This window comes from Eretmochelys imbricata, chromosome 4, assembly GCF_965152235.1.
Source record: "Eretmochelys imbricata isolate rEreImb1 chromosome 4, rEreImb1.hap1, whole genome shotgun sequence".
Classification (NCBI taxonomy): domain Eukaryota; kingdom Metazoa; phylum Chordata; order Testudines; family Cheloniidae; genus Eretmochelys; species Eretmochelys imbricata.
In genome coordinates this window covers 55,576,603-55,598,918 of record NC_135575.1, presented here as the reverse complement: position 1 = coordinate 55,598,918, position 22,316 = coordinate 55,576,603, and the positions used below count along the sequence as shown (strand labels likewise).

Genomic DNA, 22,316 nt, shown 5'->3' with positions numbered 1-22,316 from the left:
CTCCCTTCTGAGGTTTGATCATGGAGTATTTGATGTGATTGGCCCAGTTTGTCACGTACACTAGCACATCATCTTATTCAGTCATAAGCAAGTTGCATTGTGCGTCTGTTTATTTTTATCTTAGCGATATTTAAGTTTCAATATCTCTCAAAGATTTGGGATGCAAAGCATATAGCAGAGGTTCTATAGTAGTTGATCTAAGATAATGCATAGTACTCAGAAAGAAAAAGCCACTGCTGTGAATTCTCCTCTTCCATCTCGACAGTCATGCTTCTTCTGGTGTTCTTCAAAACAATGGCTGGAACCCCTTTTTATTGATGAAATAAGCAAGCCACCTCCTAGACAACGCGCTGAAAGAGGGATCTCATGCCCAAACAAAAACGGCAAAGGCAGTGATTGTGTGTCTCAGTCGTGTTTTGTTAGGAACTCCAAATTAGGCAATTCTACTGTCACTATATATGGTCCTCTATGGCATTTGCACCACAACCCAATGAGAAATCCTCTTCCATAAAGAGAATGTAAAATACATTTTATGAAGTGTTATTAAAAATTATAAAATGGCATTTGGAAATTCTGTATTCTGCTGGGTCAATAATGATATCGAAGGTCTATTCATCCATTTATATGGCCCACCATTGCTGTAGAATGTGAATGCCTCACAATTATCCTTACACCACTCTTTTGGAAGTGAGGAAGCACTACCAGATGGGGGGAACTGAGCCCTAGCCCCTCAAAAGGTATTTAGGCACTACCAGAGAAACTAAGTGACTTGCATAGGGCCACATTCCCAACTCCTGGTTCTCTGGTCTTTCAGGCAGGAATTATTCAGCTGAATTGCAAATGCATCAGACAGAAAATTGCCAGTGCTTCTCTCTTTTTAATCCATTAGCTCCATTTGAAGTGTCATGATGCTTCACCTGAGTGGATCAAAGCACCTGGCTCTGCTGCAAGATGGCATGCTATGGTCAACTCGAATAGTGATGAGAGGAAGAAGGCAATTTATTAAAAGCTGGGGAAGAAGTACCTAGCAAGCAAAGCAGAAAGTATGTATCTGTGTGCGGGCACACATGTTGCTGCTGTATGGAAAGTATCACTGGAAGAAACTGGAAGGAAAAAAGATATTTATTTGGAGTTACACCAAGTTCCAGGTCCATTTTTTTTACTTTAAACAATTTAAGTTGGAACTGTTTCTTGGAAGAATCACATGACTTTCAAAAAAGCAGCAAATAATTCCTAATATTTTGATTTATAAAGTCATTAGTGTCAGCAAGACACTCCAGAGCGTGCATCACTTCTTGTGTGGTTATGACAGTCTTATACCCAACAAGGAACGGGGTGCTATTCCAACAGAACACAAACACCCTAGTGTTATCTTATTTTAACAAAAACCCTAGGTGTGATTCTTATTGAATCTTTGATTTCTTCCTGCTGCAATGCTGGTGAAGGGGCAGAATAGACTAGTTACCACCCTTTTGACCCCTCTTTGCAAACAATGACAATACTATACTAAAAGAGAGTGATGGCTTTTATTGGGTAGGAAGGATATATTAACATTTTTATTGTGATAAATAAACCTTTTGATCTTATGTATGTAAGTGACACAATAGGTGACTGCATAATGGCTATGATTAATGTATAATGTTCAAAAAGGCATGGAATGATAATCTTCAAGAAATATGTTATGGGGAAATGTATTGATCTGCCTCGCCTACATGAAATAGTAAAGTTATTTTAATTTCAGTTTATATTTAGCTCATGAGAGGCCTACAGTAAGTGCTTTCCAGGTACTCAGTCCGGATCAATATTTATGAAAACTCACTACAGAATGCTGCTGACTCTTACTTTGTAGGCCAAAAATGGATACAGCCACCCATTTACACCACTACATATAATTTAGGAAATCTGATTCCAGAATTACAGTCAAAATTACTCAAGAAAAATAACTTAATTTCTGATGAACAGATGGAAACAAATCTCTTTACCCTCCTACACTCCCAACTTTTGGGGGGGGTGGGGGGGAGGAGACATTAAGCTATTACACTCAGTAATCGTGAGATCAAAACCACTTAGATGAACGTTTATATTCATGCAAGTAACCAGATTTCCTCTGCACACCCTCACCTTACACACACACACAAACCTCACCTTGAGTTTCTACAGAAGTTCCATGCCCTTTTTCCCTAATAAGCGTTGAAGCTTAAGTGCCTGGCAGAGCTATTCTAGTGGCACGCATAAAGCACTCCTATACTTATGTCTTCCAAATGCTTTATAGCTCCTCACTATGTAATCTTAGTCTTCAGCTTCTTCATAGTGGGCATAGCCACTAGCATAGGTCCTTCCTAAATTCAAGTTACTGAATAAATCTGTAGTCTCTGTTTCAGAATCCTTCCCTCCCTCCTCATTGTCTTCCTCATCGTCATCCTCTGCTTCATCCTCTTCATATTCGTCGTCATGATCACCTGCATCTCCATTCTTGCCCGATGAGAGGTTCTTCCAGTAGGCATCATAGCCAGAAGCTCCATCTGCCTCTTCACCTCCTGTCTGCCGGCCAAACTTCAGAGAGCGTGCTGTGAATAGACAATAATTAAATTCTTATTTTTCAGCCTCAGTCATAAGTCACCCACTCATCAGTGGAGCATTTGACATTTCTCCATCTACCATCCATCTTCACCACCTACTCAAGAGCACACTGTCAGCAAACAGCCCAGGACTACAATGATCAGTCTCTTGAGAGACTAACTGGTTATTTTCAGGTTGAATCCTTAAAGTCAGAGCACCTAACTAAGACAGACCCTTTTTCTGCTGTTCCCCATCCAAAATATCCTATCTCCAGAGATATTCATATATACAATAATGTATCAGATATTTTATTTAGATCATAAACTCTTCAGGACCAGAACTTTGCCTGTAGAGCACACTTTTGGTACTGTAATATGTATTTTATATAGAGATACATAGCACCAAAGATAATGTGTGTTTTTATGGATAAGCAGTGTTGAGTAAGCAGACTCATATGGGTATCTTCTAATGAATTTCAGCATGCTATTTCTTGATGGTGAAATAAGAAGTGACAGAGCAGAAGTAAACAGTGATCATGGGTGCTTCTTCCTTACACCAAAACTTGAAAGTAGCACTCAAATTCATAATGTTGTCAACATCCAGGGCACGAATATCAGTCCTAATGAAGAGAAGTTGCAGCTCAGAGTCAGCAACAACTCAAACCAAGTTCTCTCAATGTAAATATGACAAACTCCCCAAAATATTCCAAAGCATCCAAGAACTTCAACATTCCCATACACATAAACATCCCTACACGGCAACCAATGGCATCACATGTTGCCAGTTTAAAAAGATGAACATATTAAGTTTTCAAACACAGAAAATAAGACTCCTAGTTAATTGACTTGCTAAATCAGAGACACAGCATTTGTTCCATTAGCCTTTAAAGGACAGCCCTTACTTGACATGCTCAGATCCTTTGTCTCCTGAGTTTCATGCCCACATTTAGGGCAAGGAGGCTCTTTTCCCTTTTCTTGCTTAAAAACCTTGCTTCGGGTGTGATCATCACAGAAACAAGCCTGAAGGGTGGAAAGAGGATAACAAAAAGGATAAAAGTTATAATCATAACATAATACTCTTCAGCAGGCAAAAAAAAGTTAAATTTCTAACAGCACCAGGGTAATCTGACTGAGATTAAAATTTAACGAGTTCTTTCTGTAGTGGGACTGGAATTCATGTACAATCTACCCACTAACTACTTCTGTGTTGTACAAGGTTCCACTGCCTTCTAGGGAAGGGAAGCCATGAGGATGCTGGAACTGGGAAAAGAGGATGGTGGCAGGGGAAGCAGGGTCCTCAAGGAGTGCCTCGTCTTGGAAGTTGTCAGCCGGGAGGCTGGCTCCAGGGGAGAGCTGGCCTCAGTCAGTGGGAGCACTGTCTGATAGACCTCAGCCATATGGATAATGGGTTAGTCCAACAAGTTAAAAGAAAACAAAACTAAACTTCAAATGTCTGTCTTGCAGGACAGTGTGTTCATTGTCCTGCTAAATGGAACCTCTCCCTGCCACAGTCAGTCAGTTTGTAATTAAAAGAATTAGTGAATTAGTACTAATTAAGCACCGACAGTGTGCTCAGCACTATCCAAGACACCTCAATAAAGACAGTTCCTGCTCTGAACTCTGAGGCGCACACAGTAAGAATAGGAGACTGAGAGAATGGAGTTAATTAGATTGATTCATTTTATTTATTTAAATTGCCCTCCAATGAAAAATGTTGGGGTGGACAGTGCATTTCATTTGATGCAAGACTTTAGGAATGATCCAAAGGAGGAAAAGGTGGAGGCCTGGGATACTGGAATGGGAGAATCACATGCTCAGTGCGGAGGAAGCAGCACTGAAGACTGTATGAAAATGAGAGCAGGAAACAACTGAGAAGAGCCTGGCTACACTAACAGAACTGAAGGCTGCAGGGGGGCAAGAGGGCGTGCTTGTGGGGGAAGGGAGAAATTATACCAAATGAGATGAGAGACCCAGGCCAAGATGGAGTCATCACAGGGCCTCGAAAGCAAGAATGAGAAATTGAGAACTTAAAAGTGCTGGACCACAGGGTGCCAGTGAAGGCATATGAGGAAGAGCGTGATGAGGTTTGAACAATGGGAGAAGATCATTTAGCAGTTGTTTTAGCAGCTAGATGGACTGGGAGGAATCAGTGTGGGATCTGGGAACCCAAAGAGGAGGTGAGAGAATCAAAGCAAGACATAATGGGGCACAGACAAGTATTTGGGCCATACGGCCCTTACCTCATACAGAAGGTATGAGTTTTCTATATATTGTGGAGGGCGATGTGACAAGACTTGGTACCAGAAGGACACGTAAGGAGAAGGAGTTACAATTATAGCTACTTTAAGTATCTGTATTTTTACCTTACAACGCAGGCATGAATGCTGCCCAAGCCGATTACAGGAAACACCTGATGAAAAAATGGATAACATCAAACTTTGAAAATGAAAGGTAACTTGGCTCTTTTCTTCTACTTTTTACATCCAGATCAGCTCTCCAGTTCCCTGGGTAGCCTAAAATCACCAGTGTCACCAAACAAAATGAAAAGATAATACAGGGAAATACATATTTATCCAAATATTATATTATTTGAAAGGGCCCTTCATTTCTCAGCAACTTTTCCTGATCAACAGTTCCGAAAGCTATCCAATTGCAGAGTTGTCTGCCACTGAAGTTTTGAACATACAAAATCATTTACTTTTATACTCTAAGTTCAATGTATTTTTTGAAGTCCTTACAATAAGTGTATCTTGCTACAATCATACTCCTTATTCACTGTAGTTACAGTTGTACTGGGCTACTTTATCGCTGTTTTTAAGAGTTTTATATACTGAGTCTACTATTTCATTAATAATTTGGTATAAGTTTGGGAGCAAATGGTCCATTACCCGCTCAAAATCAGTTTTTTTTTAAAAAGATTCAAATATTTTTGTGTTCTCACATCTTTACAAACGTGTTGGAGTTGACTGAAACCACAGTTTGTTCACAAGGTGGTTTCACTGCTTCTTTTTTCCTTGTGGTATCAAAACAAAGAAAACAAAACAAAGCCAAACCCCCACCAGAGCTGAAAAGTAATTTTAAATGGAATGTAAGGGCAGAATGCTGATTACCCTTATTTTCCTAATTTGAAAAGGATTTGATGCTTAGCAACTTGCAAAATTGAGCTGTCTGTGAGTAGTTTTATAAAGAATTGTCTGTCACGTCCTTATTTAAATCATACCTCATTACATATATTTACATATACAATCTAGTGTAATGTTATTGATAGCAAATACACAAGTAGCAAGGAGCAGAACTGGGTTGATGGTGTCTTTTTAAAATCGAGGCTGCCTTAATATTTTCATGTTGTTACTTTTATCTCCACAACAGGGAGTACTGTAAATGAAATGAAATAGGATTTTATGCCTAAATGAGGCTTGTTGGATAAAGAATGCATGAGCATGCACAGCTTGTTTTGAATCTTTAAAACATTTTATCATGTGCGCGGTTTATAACGAAACCGTCATCTCTCTCTCATCCAATTGTGAGAACAAGCTTTTAAAGCTTCAGAAATGGACAGGAGGGATTCTTCCTTTTGTGAACGCTGAGCAAGGGTGTGGGATCTGTCATATTCAAAGGCACCGTGAACTGTAATTAGTACATTGAAGTATTCCCACGAGTCGTCTGCACTTTTAAATGTTTTGTTTTGCTTTTTTTACAGCTACGTTTTATATTTCAAACTTATGAAATAGAACATTTTTCGAAGCTAGAGTGGGATTGGCCATATCTGTTTGACAATACTAGTTTTATATTAAATTTAAACACACTCAGTCCATCTCTCTAGTAGGACTACCCTGCACTGCAGAATGTGGAACCTTTGTAAAGTAACTTCTTCACTCATTGTAACATCACAGCTGTGAATTAAGAGTCAACCCATCAAGAGAAAATTATCCCTTTTGAGCAGCAGTTGCTGCTCCAAGGGTGCTTCACAGGAAGGCATTCTGGCACTACATAAAGGGGAGCTAATCAAGGCTCAGGCAACAGTTGGCAGGGGAAAAAAGGGATGAGGGATGAAAAGGAGAGGGAAGACTTAGAAAAATAGATTATAACATTTAAAACAGGAATATTTTGAATCATGAGCTTCCATTGGGGCCAAGAGCTTAGTAGATTCAATAAAGGATTGTGCATTTATATGGACAACAAGAACATGTAGACAGGATAGCAAGGATTTAAAAAAAAAAAAAAAAAAAGGCAAAACCAAACACAACCAAGTTTTGAAAGCAATATAAAGCCTCATGGGTCGGGCATAAGCCATCCCCTAATTAACAAGAAGAAAATTATCCAATGGACAGTATGTTTCATTCATGCCTACTACCACTTTTTTTTCATCTTCCTCTGGAATTGGCTATGGCTGGATACTGGACTAGCTAGACCACTAGTCTGATCTGATATTACAATTCCTCCGTTCCTGTAAGGTTTCAAGTCCATCTGAGGTTTTTAAATTTTGCCCACATGATTTTATGACTGTACCAGACCCCCTATGGTAATCAAAATTTGATAGTTTGCAGTTTCCTGTTCTTTAGTCTATGTATTAAGGTATGTGTTGTTAAAATATGAATGTTGACCCTTTGATTTATATAGATATTAGAGAGAGAGAGAGACAGACAGACATACAAAGCCCGTTGACTTCGGGCTTTGGATAAAAAAAAAAAACTTCCCTACTCCTTCTGCATCCTTCTCACTCCTCTTCATGCCTTCATCTGTGCTGTATTCTACACGATAGGCCAGGTGCCTGATTCAAGTCCGTCCTCAAAACTCACTTCTTCAGATACTAACCCACACTGACCAAAAAATCTTGTCTTCTATTCAAGGAGTTCAAGCTGAACCACAAGGAATCTGGGGAAGTGCAGCCATGCTAGACAGAGCTAACATTATTTTTAAGGGACCAACAAGAAAAACTCCTATTGCCCAACCAGCTGGGATAATCACACTGGACAAGTGAAATACCAGGCCATTTTTCACCACCTAAGCAGGTATTATTACACAGTAGGAAAAGGTGAATCTGTTTAACATTGGTGAAAGGGGTTTTAAGTGGATAACTTACATTTAAATGTCTCTGCCTCCAAAACTTGGCAGCTGGCTTGATGCTCAAACTGATCATCTTCACAGAGGAAATTATGACAAAAAGAGCAACTGAATATTCTGCCTCCTACAAGATTTATCAAGACAAATAGAAAAAATAGCAAGCATGGGTTAAAAAAACAACTCCTCTCTTTTACTCATGCCACTTAGGCAGCTTTACATGGGTTTGACTAAGAATAAATTTTCCCTTCTGTCACAAAACACTTAAGAAGAAAATCCCATATTAAACATTGTCCATCTGGCATTATGCTGACATATACTACATATTATAATGACACAGGCTAGCATAAAAGTGAAGCAAGGAACACTACTGGTCATTTTATTCTCATCATGTTTTGGTTTGATTATGGCTGAAAGAGATCATGTTAAGACATTTTTGGGCCAAAATATCCCTTTTCCATGCTCACCATCCCCTCTCCAAAATATAAATTTGGTTTAAATACACAACTGGAACTCCACAATTGGAGACTGGTGTGGTTTGATCAAGGAGCTGGTATCAAAGGAAACAAAACACCTCTTCTAGTGCAAGGAAAGGAGCAAGAATACCAGAGAGACAGCCAGTGTTTACACACCTGTTGGAGTGATATAATTACATAAGGCTCTCAGACACTAAGGTGATGAATGCAGTATAAATGTCTAAATAGATGACATAAATATTCCTGAGTTGTAATCCCATTTTAGACAGATTACCTATATGCTCTTGGGCACGTAATTTAAATTCTGTCTCAGTTTACCCATTGTAAAATGGGGATAATTCTTAGTGAGCTTCCAGGTGTGTTTTAAAGATTAGCTAATATTTTTGGAGTGCTCTGAAGATGTAAAATGCGACATTAAGTGTTGAGTGTTACAATAATCTAGATGAGGGATTCTCAACTTCTTTCTCTCGGGCCCCCCTTCCCCAAAACATGCTATAAAAACTCTGTGGCCCACCTGTGCCACAATAACTGGTTTTCTGCATATAAAAGCCAGGGCCAGCATTAGGGGGTAGCAAACCGGGAAACTGCCTGGGGCCCCACGCCATGGGGGCCCTCACAAAGCTACATTGTTCAGGCTTTGACTTCAGGTGGCAGGACTCAGGGCCCTGGGCTTCTGGCCCTGGGCTTCAGGCCCATGCAGTGGGCTTCAGCTTTCTACCCCGGACCCCAGCAAGTCTAATGCTGGCCCTGCTTGGCGGCCCCCCTGAAACCTGTTCATCGCCCCCCAGGGGGCCCCAGACCGCTGGTTGAGAACCACTGATCTAGGTGCTATAGGCAAAAAATTGGTTTTCTTATCCTTCAATCTTAAACAACTTACCATGATCCCAGACACCTCTTTCACACTCAATGCATTCTGCATCTGCAAGAGGGCAGATACAGGCATGTGTGCTGAGACACTTCCTACCATGGCAGACCCAAGCTTCACAGAAATCACATATTGCACCCTGCAAGCACAGAAAGACATCATCTTGGAACATCTATCATACCAAAAGAGAAATTCTGCTTCTGTACTCCAGAATGTGCTCACATATCCGCTCAGGCTATCAATGGGCTCATTCCACTTTAGGGGCATGTGGTTTGAGGGGAGGTGAAGGTAAGGCATAATACCTCTTTCACCTTTACACCCAGTAGCTAGAAATGTATCCAGATTCTAATCAAGTCCTTTCAATATTCAGCTCATGTTCTCGGCATTCACTTCTGCAGGACATAATATAATCAACTGCACTTTGGTTTTGCTGTTTTATTTTTTCCATTAATGTCTTGAATCTTAGGCATGAAAAATAGCTTTCTCCCCTATAATTTATGGATATGATCTTGCAGCCTTGTTGGCATATATGAGATAACGCTCTGGTAAAAATACAATTTATCAAATCAAAGACCACTCAAGTTATTCTTACAGCTTAAATCAACTATTTAGATTTAATAACAAACTCTACACTCGAACTCTGACCTCTTAAGACAGTAAAGGTCATATAACATACGAAAAATAAAGCAATAATTAAGTAATCAGTTTATAAACAATTTCATGTTACAGTTAAAGTTCATAGAATCATAGAATATCAGGGTTGGAAGGGACCTCAGGAGGTCCATCTAGTCCAACCCCCTGCTCAAAGCAGGACTGATCCCCGACTAAATCATCCCAGCCAGGGCTTTGTCAAGCCTGACCTTAAAAACTTCTAAGGAAGGAGATTCTACCACCTCCCTAGGTAACGCATTCCAGTGTTTCACCACCCTCCTAGTGAAAAAGTTTTTCCTAATATCCAACCTAAATCTCCCCCACTGCAACTTGAGACCATTACTCCTTGTTCTCTCATCTGCTACCACTGAGAACAGTCTAGAGCCATCCTCTTTGGAACCCCCTTTCAGGTAGTTGAAAGCAGCTATCAAATCTCCCCTCATTCTTCTCTTCTGAAGACTGTACATCCCCAGTTCCCTCAGCCTCTCCTCATAAGTCATGTGTTCCAGTCCCCCAATCATTTTTGTTGCCCTCCGCTGGACTCTTTCCAATTTTTCCACATCCTTCTTGTAGTGTGGGGCCCAAAACTGGACACAGTACTCCAGATGAGGCCTCACCAATGTTGAAGAGAGGGGAACGATCACGTCCCTCGATCTGCTGGCAATGCCCCTACTTACACATCCCAAAATGCCATTGGCCTTCTTCAAGTTACAAGACTACAAAAACTACAAACCTCAATAAACTTCAATTTTAATATTTAACAGACAGAAGATTTCCTATCTCACATATGACAGCAACTTCACAATATACTGTACGCATAGGGATTTAATGGAGTTACATCAACACAAAACTGACATACTGGAGTGAAGAATCAGGCCCACAGAGTTAAGATTCAATGAAAAAACTGTTGCATTTAAGGCACAGAATGATTATGTTGTTGCAAACAGTCCACTACCTAGAGGAGGCAGCTGCAGAGATATATTTACATTAATTTTTCACACAGGAGCCCCATCCCCCTAAATTTTAATTTTTTAAGAATTTCTTTGGCAATATTCACATTTACAAAGAATACTTTTGGTATTTCACAGGGACTTATCACTTAACTATATAAGGGAGGAAAAATAAGTTACTGATTTACAGAACAATCACTATCAATAAAATTATTTATGGTTAAACATTGTTCTCAGTGACTGCATTCTAAAAATCTGCATAACTCCATTAGCTTCAATGGCATTAATCTAGATTTATACCATTTTAATGGAGAGTGGAACGTGGCCTTTACTGGTTTGGTCCCAAACCTGTACATGCTTAACTTTACTTATGTGAATAATCCCACTAAGCTCATTGGAGTTACTCAGGTATGTATGTAAAGATACTTAAGTGCATAAGAGTTTGCAGGATCTGCACTTAAAGTGTTAATTTAGGTTTGTAGTCCTATGGAGAAGTATTTTGTTACAGTGTATTGAGTCTGATATTAGTCTATAAAAAATAAAAGCCCTATTCACAGAAGGGACTATTATTAAGGGACCCCCAAACATGCTATACAAACTCCACAGCCCACCTGTGCCGCAATAATTGGTTTTCAGCATATAGAAGCCAGAGTCGGCATTAGGGGGTAGCAAGCAGGACAACTGCCTGGGGCCCCAAGCCACAGGGGCCCCCGTGAAGATACATTGCTCAGGCTTCAGCTTCAGTCCCAGGTGGTGGGGCTCAGGGACCTGGGCTTCAGCCCCATGCGGTGGAGCTTTGGCTTTCTGCCCTGGACCCCAGTGAGTCTAATGCTGGCCCTGCTTGGAAGCCCCCCTGAAACCTGCTCGAGGCCCCCTAGGGGGCCCCGGACCCCTGGTAGAGAACCACTGTTCTAGTCTGACCTTCTGTATAACACAGACCACAGAATTTTTGAAGAATTCTGCACATTGCTCTTGTCTTCCAAAAGACAACATGCTTTTGTATACATACCACCATTGCAAAGCCAGTACTGTACACACCAGCGTGTTTTATAACACAGTCTGAAGACTTCATCATACATTTTGTTTTCCCTATTAATCCAAAAACAACAAAAAATTATTTAGAGTCAAAACAATTTAGAGTGAATGACAACGTAAAAGCAGTGAAAAATAGGGAATTTTAGTAGTTACTTAAGTACATAAAAGGCAAAAAAAAAAAAAGGGGGGGGGGCAACAAAACAACATGCAACACGCTATCACACCTCTTTCTCTGATCCTCCAGAACAAACTGATTATTTGTTTTTCTTATCCATTTAGGCCCAAATCTTTCTCACCTTACTTCTGAGACTGTAAATTCTGTAGGACTGGGCCCATGTCTTCCTATGTGTTTTGTAGCCTGCTGAGCACTCTGTCAGCACTTCACAAATTATCAAAAATCACATAAAAATTAAAAAACATTTTTTAGATTGCAGAGTCAAACAATCAACATTTTTACCACTCAGTAATAGTGACCATAATGTAATTAAATTTAGCACCCTTGTAGTGGGAAAATATCAAAACATCCCAGCACAGTAACATTCAACTTTTAAAAAAGGAATTACAAAAGAATGAGGACACTAATTAGCTGAAAATTAAAAAGAGCCCTCACAAAGGTAAAATACCTTCAAGCAGCATGAAGACCACTTAAAAACACCGTTAACAGAGGCTCAGACTAAATGTATACCCCTAATCAAAAAAGACAGGAGGACCACAAAAGAATACCACCATGGCTAAACTTCAGACTAATGGAGGCCATGGCAGGGTGGCAGTGGACGGAATCTGGAAGTCAAATCCTAAAACAGGAAAACAGGAAGGAGCACAAACTCGGGCAAGTAAAACATAAAAGTATAATTAGGCAGACGTAGAAAAAATTTGAGAAGCAACTTGCTAAAGCCACAAAAACTAACAATAAGATTTTTTTTAAGTACATCAGAAACAGGCAACCCGCCAAACAGGCAGCGGAGCCACAGATAACAAAGGTGTAAAAGGAGCATTCATGGACATCAAGGCCACGGTAGAGAAGCTAAATGAATTCGCTGCAGCAGTCTTCACTGGAGAAGATTTGGGGAAGATACCCGCATCAGAGCTATTCTTTTTGGGCATACTCTGAAGTACTGTCCCCGATTAGAACAAATTGATACCCTAAACTAGAGGTGGGCAAACTACAGCTGGTGGGCCCGTCCTGCCCGGCCCCTGAGCTCCCAGCTGGGGAGACTAGCCCCCGGCCCCTCCCCTGCTGTCCCCCCGCAGTCTCAGCTTGCTGCGCAGCGAGCACTCTGGGCAGCGGGGCTGGCTCCGGCCAGGCGGCGTGGCTGCCAGAGGTAAAGATGCGGGGAGTTTGGATATGGGGTACGGTCCCGGGGGGGCGGTTAGGGGCGGGGGGGTCCCTGGAGGGGGTGGTCAGGGGACAAGGAGCGGGGGGGGTTGGATGGGCCGGAGGTTCTGAGGGGGGCAGTCAGGGGGCGGGAAGTGGGAAGGGGTAGATAGGATGCGGGGGCCAAGCTGTTTGGGGAGGCACAGCCTTCCCTACCAAGCCCTCCGTACAGTTTCACAACCCCGATGTAGCCCTCGGGCCAAAAGGTTTGCCCACCCCTGCCCTAAACAGTAATAAGTCACCACGACAAGATGCTGCTCATCTAAGAGTTCTGAAGGAATTCAAATAGGAAATTTCAGAACTACTAATTGTACTATGTAACCTATCACTAAAGTCAGTCTCTGGTCCAGGTAACTGGAAATTAACTAATGAATGCCAATTGTTAAAAGGGCTTCAGAGGCGATGCTGGCAATTACAGACTAGTAAGCCTAATTTCTGTACTGGGTGTATTGGTAGAAACTACAGTAAAGAACAAAATGATCAGACACAGAGATAAACATGATTTGTTGGGGAAGAGTCAACAGAGCTTTTGTAAAGGGAAGGTGTGCCTCACTAATCTATTACAATTCTTTGAAGGAGTCAACAAGCATGTGGATAAGGGTAATCCAGTTGATATAGTGTACTTGCATTTTCAGAAAGTCTATAACAAGGTCCCTCACCAAAAAGCTCTCTAAGGAAACTATATAGTCATGGCATAAGAGGAATGGTCTTTTCATGGATCAGTAACTAGCTGAAAGACAAGAAAGAGAGGATAGGAATAAATGGTCAGTTTTCACAATGGAGAGAAATGAACAGCAGGGTTCATTTCATTTCATGAAAAAATAAAACTGTACATATACACCGATAGATTCTAAATTTGCTGTTGGCACCCAAGAACAATATTGTGGAAATGTTGTGGAGAGTTCTCTGAAAACCTCCACTCAATGGGCAGCAGCAGTCAAAAAGGCTTAGCAGTATGTTAGGAACTATTTGGAAAGGGGATAAAAAATAAAACAGAAAATATCATAATGCCACCATGTAAATCCGCGGTGCATCCATGTTCAGTTCTGGTCGTCCCATCTCAAAAAGGATATAGTGGAACTGAAAAAGGTTCAGAGAAGAGCAACAAAGATGATGCAGGATACGGAATGGCTTCCGTACAAGGAGAGACTAAAAAGATAACGGTTGTTCAGCTTAGAAAAGAGATGACTAAGGGGAGTTATGATAGAAATCTATAAAATTATGAATGGCGTGGAAAAAGTGAATACAAAAGTGTTATATACCCTTTCCCACAATACAAAAACCAGGGGTCACCCGATGAACAGGCAAATTTAATACAAACAAGGGGAAGTACTATTTTGCACAGTGCACAACTAATCTGTGGAACTCATGGCCATGAGATATTGTGATGGCCAAAAGTATAACTGGGTTCAAAAAGGAACTGGATAAGTTCATGGAGGATAGGTCCATTAATGGCTATTAGCCAAGATGGCTAGGGACACAATCTCACCCCCAGGGCGACCCTAAACCTCTGACTACCAGAGGCTGGGAATGGAAGACAGTGGTGTATCATTCCATAATTGCCGTTTTCTGTACTCTCCCCTGAAGCTCTGGTCTGGCCACTCAGAGACAGGATAGCGGGCAAGATGGACTATATCCTGAACCAGTATTGCAGCTCCTATGTTCTACACGTTAAGAAATGCCACACTTAAGAGTTACCTCTGCAACCTTAATTCTGCCCCCTAGTGCGTCCACCTTGTGTACTGGATGAGGCCAGTGTCTGGAAAAAGTAATGTGTAGTCATGTATCTAAAGACTATCATAATACATACGCACAAAAGGGCTGAATGGCTAGTGCACAGGCAACTGCAAATCTTGCATTTCCTATCTTTTGAGTGCTTGACTTTGCAACCTTAGTAATGTTCTTTTAACACAGCTTTCATGGTATGCAATTTTATAATTTTTCCTTAAAAAAAAAGTATTAAAAATTCTACCATGTGCAACTGTAAATTAAACCCTCCATTATGCAGCATCAGCAGGTGCTTATAGTACTTTAGCTGCATGACAACCTACATTAGCTAACGGCAGGAAGGGTGGGGAAGGACTGCTGGAGTTATGTGCTGGGTATGGAAGGGTGGCTGGGGTCTCATCAGCATGGCTCTCGGTCCCCTTTCAGGACTTTGGGGGAGCTGGTGCCCTATACGGTACACCTAGAGGGGGGAACATTTTTAACAACTTTATAACTCAGGAGAATTTCATGGGACAAGAAAGCAAAAGGCATGCTTCTAGCCCTCAGGCTTTGTCCCTACCTAATTTCGAAGGCCCATTACAAACAATGAAGGTGTTAGAACTTCTTTAAAAATAGAGGGTTGGAATGTTTTTATGGAAAATTTTAGGCAGCCTAAATATAAGAATCACCACCAGCTCACCCTATGATACAAGTACCAAACAATTCTGATGGTCTTTATTGGGAAATCTTGGAAGCTAACATCTTTTTTGTAGGATACTTTTAGGAACATTTTCTTCTCTCTGTAAACATTTTTCACATCAAGATAGACAAGTTCAGCAAGACTCAATTCATTTAAAAGGTGTGTAATGTACTAGAAGAGCAGAAAATGAACATTTACCATTTTAGTGTAGTCGCTAATGAAAGAGAGAAGGGTTGTGAATGATGATATATAGTGGAATAGTATTACACACTAATGGCCTGGTTTTTCAGAAATGCTTAGCATCTGCAGCTCCCTGTGAAGTCAACAGGAATTGCAGGTGGTCAACACCTCTGAAAATCAAACCACAAATCACCAACATGCTTTATGGCAAGTAGAAAAATATGTAAAAAAATATGTCAAAGCTTGTTAAACCAGGAAAGCAACACAGTTCGATTCAAAGTATAAGTCATATTTAGCCCCCCATCACCTCCCCTTTTAAGCAAGCACCAGTGCAAATAAGATTTAGTACCTGATCTAAAGTCCCCTGCCTTCAGTGGGAGTCTTTCCACTCAGTTGAAAGGGCTTTGGAGCAGTCCTTTAATGCACGTAAGTACTGTGCTAACAAGTTATACAATATACACATACAAGGCAAACAATTTATCACTGATTTAATTTATACTAAGAAATAAGCAGTGGTGATAACATTGTCCTAAAAGCTGCAATATTTCCTGATTAAAAGAGCAGCGTTTTGGCAGTCTTTTTAACTTCGCTCGCAGCATCAAGCAATCCCACAGTCAATTATTCAAAGAGAGAGCCAAAATGTAGAACATTCTCAGTTATAACAAAGAGCTAAACATGTTTTTTTAAACAATAAATATGAGACACAAATTAAGGGCCAAAACCCTTTTGGGGTCAGTGAGACTATTCATGCACACAAGAGTTTGCACAATCAGCCCTCAACGGGCAAATTCTCAGCTGGGCAAATTGGCATAGCTCCATGAATTTATACCAGCTGACGATCAGTTTCTAGACAGACCTAGTTAAAATACTGAGACTTCATATAACAACACAAAAGGAATGCAGTGTAAGGGGGGTGGGGGGCGGAGAGTGTATTTTCTTTTGCCAGTTATACTTACCACAATGTGCACAAATAGGCAATTTTTGAACAGAACTACAAAAGTAGCAGAAGGCTCTATTCTTCTGTCGTCTTGTCATATGAAAAAATCAAAACAAAGCGTTAAACAAAATCTTTAAAAGTAAAAATAGGTTAAAATGATGATGCGGAAAAAAAGCACATTTACCTTTGGCATTTATCACATTCCTGTGAAATGTAAATTATAAATAGTTATTTTTCCCCATGTAAAACAGTGTACAGTTTTTGTAATGATTCTGATATAATTTATAGTTCGGTAACCAATAGATATATATTTATATTGAAACACTCAAACTCCTCTTTAAATCCAAAGCTCAGGATATAACTAAATTACTAGATAAGTATAAAGAATGACTTTCTAATTTAATGCAGCCAGTGTAACTATATCATTGGTTTCACAGAAATTTAAAAATTGGAATCAGAAGTAGTTTTGGTTATTTTACCATTGAAGCATTACAAGGATGTTTAGCTAAATCTATGTTGCCCCTTGAAGCTCTTATCTGCTTTTCACGTTCTCGACGATTCTCAGCCTTCTTGCGTGCACCTGTCTTCTTTTTAGGCATTTTTTCTCTTTCTGTCAGAAACAACAAAAAACAATACAGACACACAAATATTTTACACATATGGAAGCATTAATTAGTCCTTTAATTAGTCATGCCCTATAAAGGGAAGTATTCTTATTTCAGCATTATCTACTTCCACTCATTCCTTTCTCTGAAAGCTCCACCTCTTCATCTTTGAATGTAATTTAAGGGTCCAATCCCACAAACACTGAATTAGCTGTAGTCCCAATGACTTGAATGGAGCTACTCTGTACTGAGCTCTGTGCTTGGCAGTATGTGCCATATAATCCATCTGTAAGGTAGTGGTGATGGTTTTTTGTTGTTGCTTTAATTTCGCCACTTGTCTTACTAATGGATCACATATGAAGTTTATTTCGCTCTTTCACCTCTCTCTCTTCCCTCAAATCTAGACACAAGCTGGTTATTTCAGTCAAAGAGCACTGTTCTTCAACGGCAAAAGTCAGAGTATTGCAGCAATGCAAACTTAACACTTCACAAACAATTAGAGAGATGTGACTTGATTATAATAATGACCATACTGAGTCAGACCAATGTTCCATCTAGCCTAGTATCCTGTCTTTCAACAGAGGCTGGTGCTAGATGCTTCAGAGGGAATGAACAGAACAGGCAATTATCGAGTGATTCATCCCCTGTCGTCCAGTCCCAGCTTCTGGCAGTCAAGAGCTTGCCTAAGGGTATGTCTACACTGCCCACGTTACGGTGCGGCTGCGGCAGCGCTGTGACGTGGGCAGTGTAGACACGCTTTATCCCCCGGGGAGAGCTCTCCCAACGATTTAAAAAACCCCAAGAACCCCCAAACAAGCAGGTCGTAGCTTTATCACCGGGAGCCGCGCTGTCTCTACTGCCGCTTTTCAGCGCTAAAACTTTCATCGGTCAGGGGAGTGTTTTTTTACGCCCCTGAATGACAAAAGTTTTAGCGCAGAAAGTGGCAGTGTAGACACAGCCTAATCTTAAAATACCACAGTGGCGCAGCTGCACCAGTGCAGCTGTAGCGTTTCACTGTAGATACTGCCTGCGCCGACAGAAAGCGTTCTCCCATCGGCACAGGTGATCTGTCTCCCCAAGAGGTGGTAGCTAGGTTGACAGAAGAATTCTTCCACCAACCTAGCGCTGTCTACACACAAACTTAGATTGGCTTAAGAATGCCACTCAGGGGTGTGGATTTTCACACCCAACTGATGTAGTTAAACTGACCTAATTTTCTAACGCATACCAGGCCTGAGGGACATCCAGCGCATGGGGCTGCATCCCTGACCATCTTGGCTAATAGCCATTGGTGGACTTATTCTCCGTGAAATTATGTAATTCTTTTCTGAACCCAGTAATACATTTGGCCTTCACAACATCCCCTGGAAATTAGTTGCACAGGTTGACTGTGCATTGTGTGAAGAAGTACTTCCTTTTGTTTTAAACCTGCTGCCTATTAATTTCATAGGGTGACCCCTAATTCTTATGCTATGTGAACCCCTAAATACTTTCCCTTTCTCTACGTCTATCATTAGTGTTTAGCGTGGCCACACCGCTACACGGGCATACAATGAACTGCAAGATCACAACCCTGAAACAGAAACAAACCCATCACCAATGGCCTCTGATATCTCAAGGTGTCTCAAATTTCACTCCAAAAAAGCAAAAAACAAACCAAAAAAGCTTATTTGACAGAACAGTTATTCTGCTGAAGAAAAGGCTTTAGGAGAGCGTTGCCACAAATTTCTGTGTAGAGGGCTAAAGAATTTAGTAACTTCTAAAGAAAAATGTTGTTTCCTAAGGGGGAAAAAAAAATACCTATCTTCCCCTCTAATAGAGAAAGCAATATATTGTCTAGTCCAGATATTAAAATTTGCTTTTTGATAACACATATAAGTCAGTTTGTTCACCTCTTCGCATTTCGCACCAGGTTTAAATCGTATTAGAGTGTCATATTTTGTATTCAAAATTGCACTGCTGAGCTTCCTGCTGGCAACTGTCATTATTCTGGAGTGTGACATTTATGATGCTTAGAGCCCAGTATCAGATTGTAAACTAATTTACATGCTACTTTAATACTGATTTAACAATAAGCACTTTAATGTTTAGTATTTATACACAACCTTGTCATTGTTGATTTCAGATTCGGAGGAACCGAAATGGCAATTTTAATGAAAACCTTCACAGTTCAAAACCAACTGGATACACAGATGGCAACAAATGCGTAAGATGTGAATGTAAAGAAAGCTGCACTAAAAAAAAAAAATGGTGCAGGTTTCTTTTAATAAAGACACCATCTCAAACAACCCATTCAACACTACGCAATAAACAACAACACTTTGCCCACGTATCGTTCTTTTCAAATCTCAAAATACTTTACAACTATTAATTAATCCTCAACATTTCTATGAGGTAGGTATCAACCTCATTTTACAGAAGGGTAAGATGAGACTCAGAGAGGTTAAATGTATTGCCAAAAATATACAGGAAACATAACAGATTTGCAAGCAGAATGCCGGAAACCTAGCCCCTGGTGCCATTCTCTAATCGCTACTTCCCCTCACTGTTAATTCCATACTGGCCTGAGTGTATGCTGCTACTCTGAAACCTTGACAGTAATGGTAACCCATGATGTTGTTATGGCTATAATGGGTAGTTGTAACAAATTGCACATCTGAGATAAAAGTCTGCTTCCCCCACAAGAGAAATCAATGTTTTCATAGTTAATGAGTTCAAATGTTTACACTTGGAGTAGGCTGTCCTTATCACCCAGATTCATATGCATGACAATTTATACATGCACATCAGTAGGATGCCCCATACAGGGAAGGCAGCTGAAAAGCACACCAGAACCTTTATTATAAGGAGTATTTGATCAAGGTGTCTGTTAATCACTTTGAGCAGAATCTGTATGAAATTATATTTTAAATGTTTCCACTGTATTAACATCATTTGGTATTTATATTATTCAGTACAATGACTGTGCATATATCACTTAACTACCACACCAGCTATCCTCTCTAGTCACAAAATATGTAATGTCCTGCCAATTTTATTTCCTGAATGTCTTGCTCTTTATATGCTGAATCCTTTAGGTTTTACTCAGGCAAGACTCCCAGGAGCCCTGTAAATACCAGCCAAATTACCGGCTGCCTTCCCTTTAAAATGAATGGCACAACTCTTGTACTGGCACTGGCTGCCTATTTCACCACCCTACACAGCAATTAGCTATCAATAAAGAAAATTCTCTACTGCGCCCACCTTTTCTGTTTGGTTATTAAATCAAAATTGCAGGGAACTATCTGAGGCACACATTCAAGTAGTTTTATGGCTTGATTTATGTTACTAATATTCCATCTAACAAAAATTCAGCGTATTTTTGTTCCTGATTATTTTAGGCTTGACATTTCATCTGTGACAGAATATTAGCGACCTCTTTGAAAGCTGGTGTCAATCATCCTGGAAAATCTTGCTGGTTAAACTTCAACAGAGTTACTAAAGTAGTAGCCACTACTAGCAGGATTTAGAAATAGCCATGTTTTCTAGAAGTGCTAGAAACCTGTCACCACTCATACAAGATATCTAGTATTGTAAGTCTTTAAACTGTAAACTCTAGGTAGCAGAGCTTACCAGTATATTGTTTAATGTCCAGCATACATTGTAGGCGCTAAAATAACTAACTTTTTATGTTTTTGGAAACCACTGAGAACCAGAGCAGATTTTATGATTTACTGGACTCTAAGTAAGAGTGGTGCTTAAATCATGAGTTGTCACGCCCCTCAGGTGACCCCGTCTCCAGAAGGTGAGATCAAGTAGGACCTCCTGCCAATGGCCCTAACACAGATCAAAGCGGGATTCTTTGGATCTAGCCTGCGAGGCATTCCCAGAAGCAAAGTCCTCAACCAGTGACGATCCCTTAGAGTCGAGCCCGTGGTTTAAAATACTAAAAGCAAATATTACAGAACACCGTCCGCCTCCAGCTTCATTGCCCCCCTTCCAGGGCCAGGGGCGTACAATGTCCCAGACATAGTCAACCTAAGCCCTGGCCAAACCAATGAGAATGGAGGTGGCTGCTGATAAGCCCCGGCACTACGCCAGGGACCCGCTCCCGAGAAGTTTGCAGGCGTTGCCACCGCCTACGGGGGAGCTCTAGGGTCTCTCCCACCTCCCCGAACGTTGGGACACAAGTGGAACGCCAAAGAGCCCAGCATTCTTTCCGCCCCTGCTGATCTGCAACCTGGCGCAGCTGGCAGCCTGTGCCGACAAACCGCCCCCAGCGCCACGCTGCCCCTCACCTGGCCCCGCTCCTCCGGCGGCCGCCCGGCTTCTCCGCTGCGGTGAATGACTGTGCGGAAGCCGGAACCGGTCCCTCCTTAGCCGCTCTCGGCTTCACACACAGCAACTCGCTGTGCAGCCTCGGAGGTTCCGGGCAGCGGCGGCTGGATCCCGGATCCTTTCTCCGGTGCCAGGGGCTCCAGGGCTAGTGTGGCCGCCCGCCCGCTCCTTGCAGCCCGCTGGAGAGCAGTCTCGCTGTGCGGGGCGCACGGGCACCTTGGAGGCTGAACTTTGAGCGGACACGCGGCCAGGGCCAAAGCGCCGTCTAAAAATGCCCCTTCTGGTGGGTGGCAGCACAAAGCCGGGCGTGCTCAGACTTGGCAGGTGCTGACGGCCACCGTGACCCTTGACCTTGCACCCAACTCTGAAGCGGAGACCTTGTTTCCTATATGTCTGTGAAGTGACAAGCAGTCCTGGATAAATAATAAATCATGTACAAGGTACAAAAGTAATGCATGTAAATAGACACATTGGAAGCCCAAAGATCCCATCTGAGCAATCGCCTCTGGTCAGCGTTGCTCCTAGAAATAAAACTAGACTGCAGGGTTTGTGTAATGTTTGCTTTTAGTGTTGGGATAAGCTTTAAATATAAGCAAAGCCAGTAGCTGTTTGGGCTCCTATTGTGCATATGTGCATGTTAAAATCAGAAGTAAGAACTTGATTTATTATATATATTATTATAGAGAGAGTGAGCACCTCTTTGGCAATTTAAAGATAGGTAAGATCTCTACTGGAAAGCGTGTACAATCTAACCAGAAAGAAAAGGAGTACTTGTGGCACCTTAGAGACTAACCAATTTATTTGAGCATAAGCTTTCGTGAGCTACAGCTCACTTCATCGGACAGGTACAAATAAAGCATGAGAGATGTGATGTAATGTGATTCATCAGAACATTTTAC

General features: G+C 41.2%; 1 protein-coding gene across 2 annotated transcripts; it reads right to left on the bottom strand.

Moving 5' to 3' along the window:
• Positions 1–1,104: 1,104 nt before the first annotated feature.
• ZNF330 (zinc finger protein 330) lies at positions 1,105–21,456 on the bottom strand. Of its 2 annotated transcripts, XM_077815291.1 has the most exons (10): positions 21,378–21,456; positions 16,975–17,105; positions 16,680–16,699; positions 16,515–16,585; positions 11,571–11,650; positions 8,973–9,099; positions 7,642–7,746; positions 4,922–4,968; positions 3,461–3,578; positions 1,105–2,567 (listed from the first exon to the last, which is right to left on the bottom strand). In XM_077815291.1, the coding sequence occupies exons 2-10, from the start codon at positions 17,092–17,094 to the stop codon at positions 2,290–2,292; spliced, it is 966 nt and encodes a 321-aa protein (XP_077671417.1). In that variant the 5' UTR covers positions 17,095–17,105; positions 21,378–21,456; the 3' UTR covers positions 1,105–2,289. The 2 variants fall into 2 exon arrangements, with proteins under 2 accessions (XP_077671417.1, XP_077671419.1); XM_077815293.1 differs by lacking the exon at positions 11,571–11,650 and having other exon boundaries at positions 21,378–21,395.
• Positions 21,457–22,316: the final 860 nt, after the last annotated feature.

Coding starts and splice junctions, on each gene's coding strand:
- ZNF330 (XM_077815291.1), bottom strand. CDS start 17,094: ATGCCTAAAAAGAAGACAGGTGCACGCAAGAAGGCTGAGAATCGTCGA. Junction 4,969..7,641: donor GGAGGCAGAGACATTTAAAT/GTAAGTTATCCA, acceptor TTTTTTCATCAG/GTGTTTCCTGTAATCGGCTT. Junction 2,568..3,460: donor AAAGGATCTGAGCATGTCAA/GTAAGGGCTGTC, acceptor GTCTATTCACAG/CACGCTCTCTGAAGTTTGGC.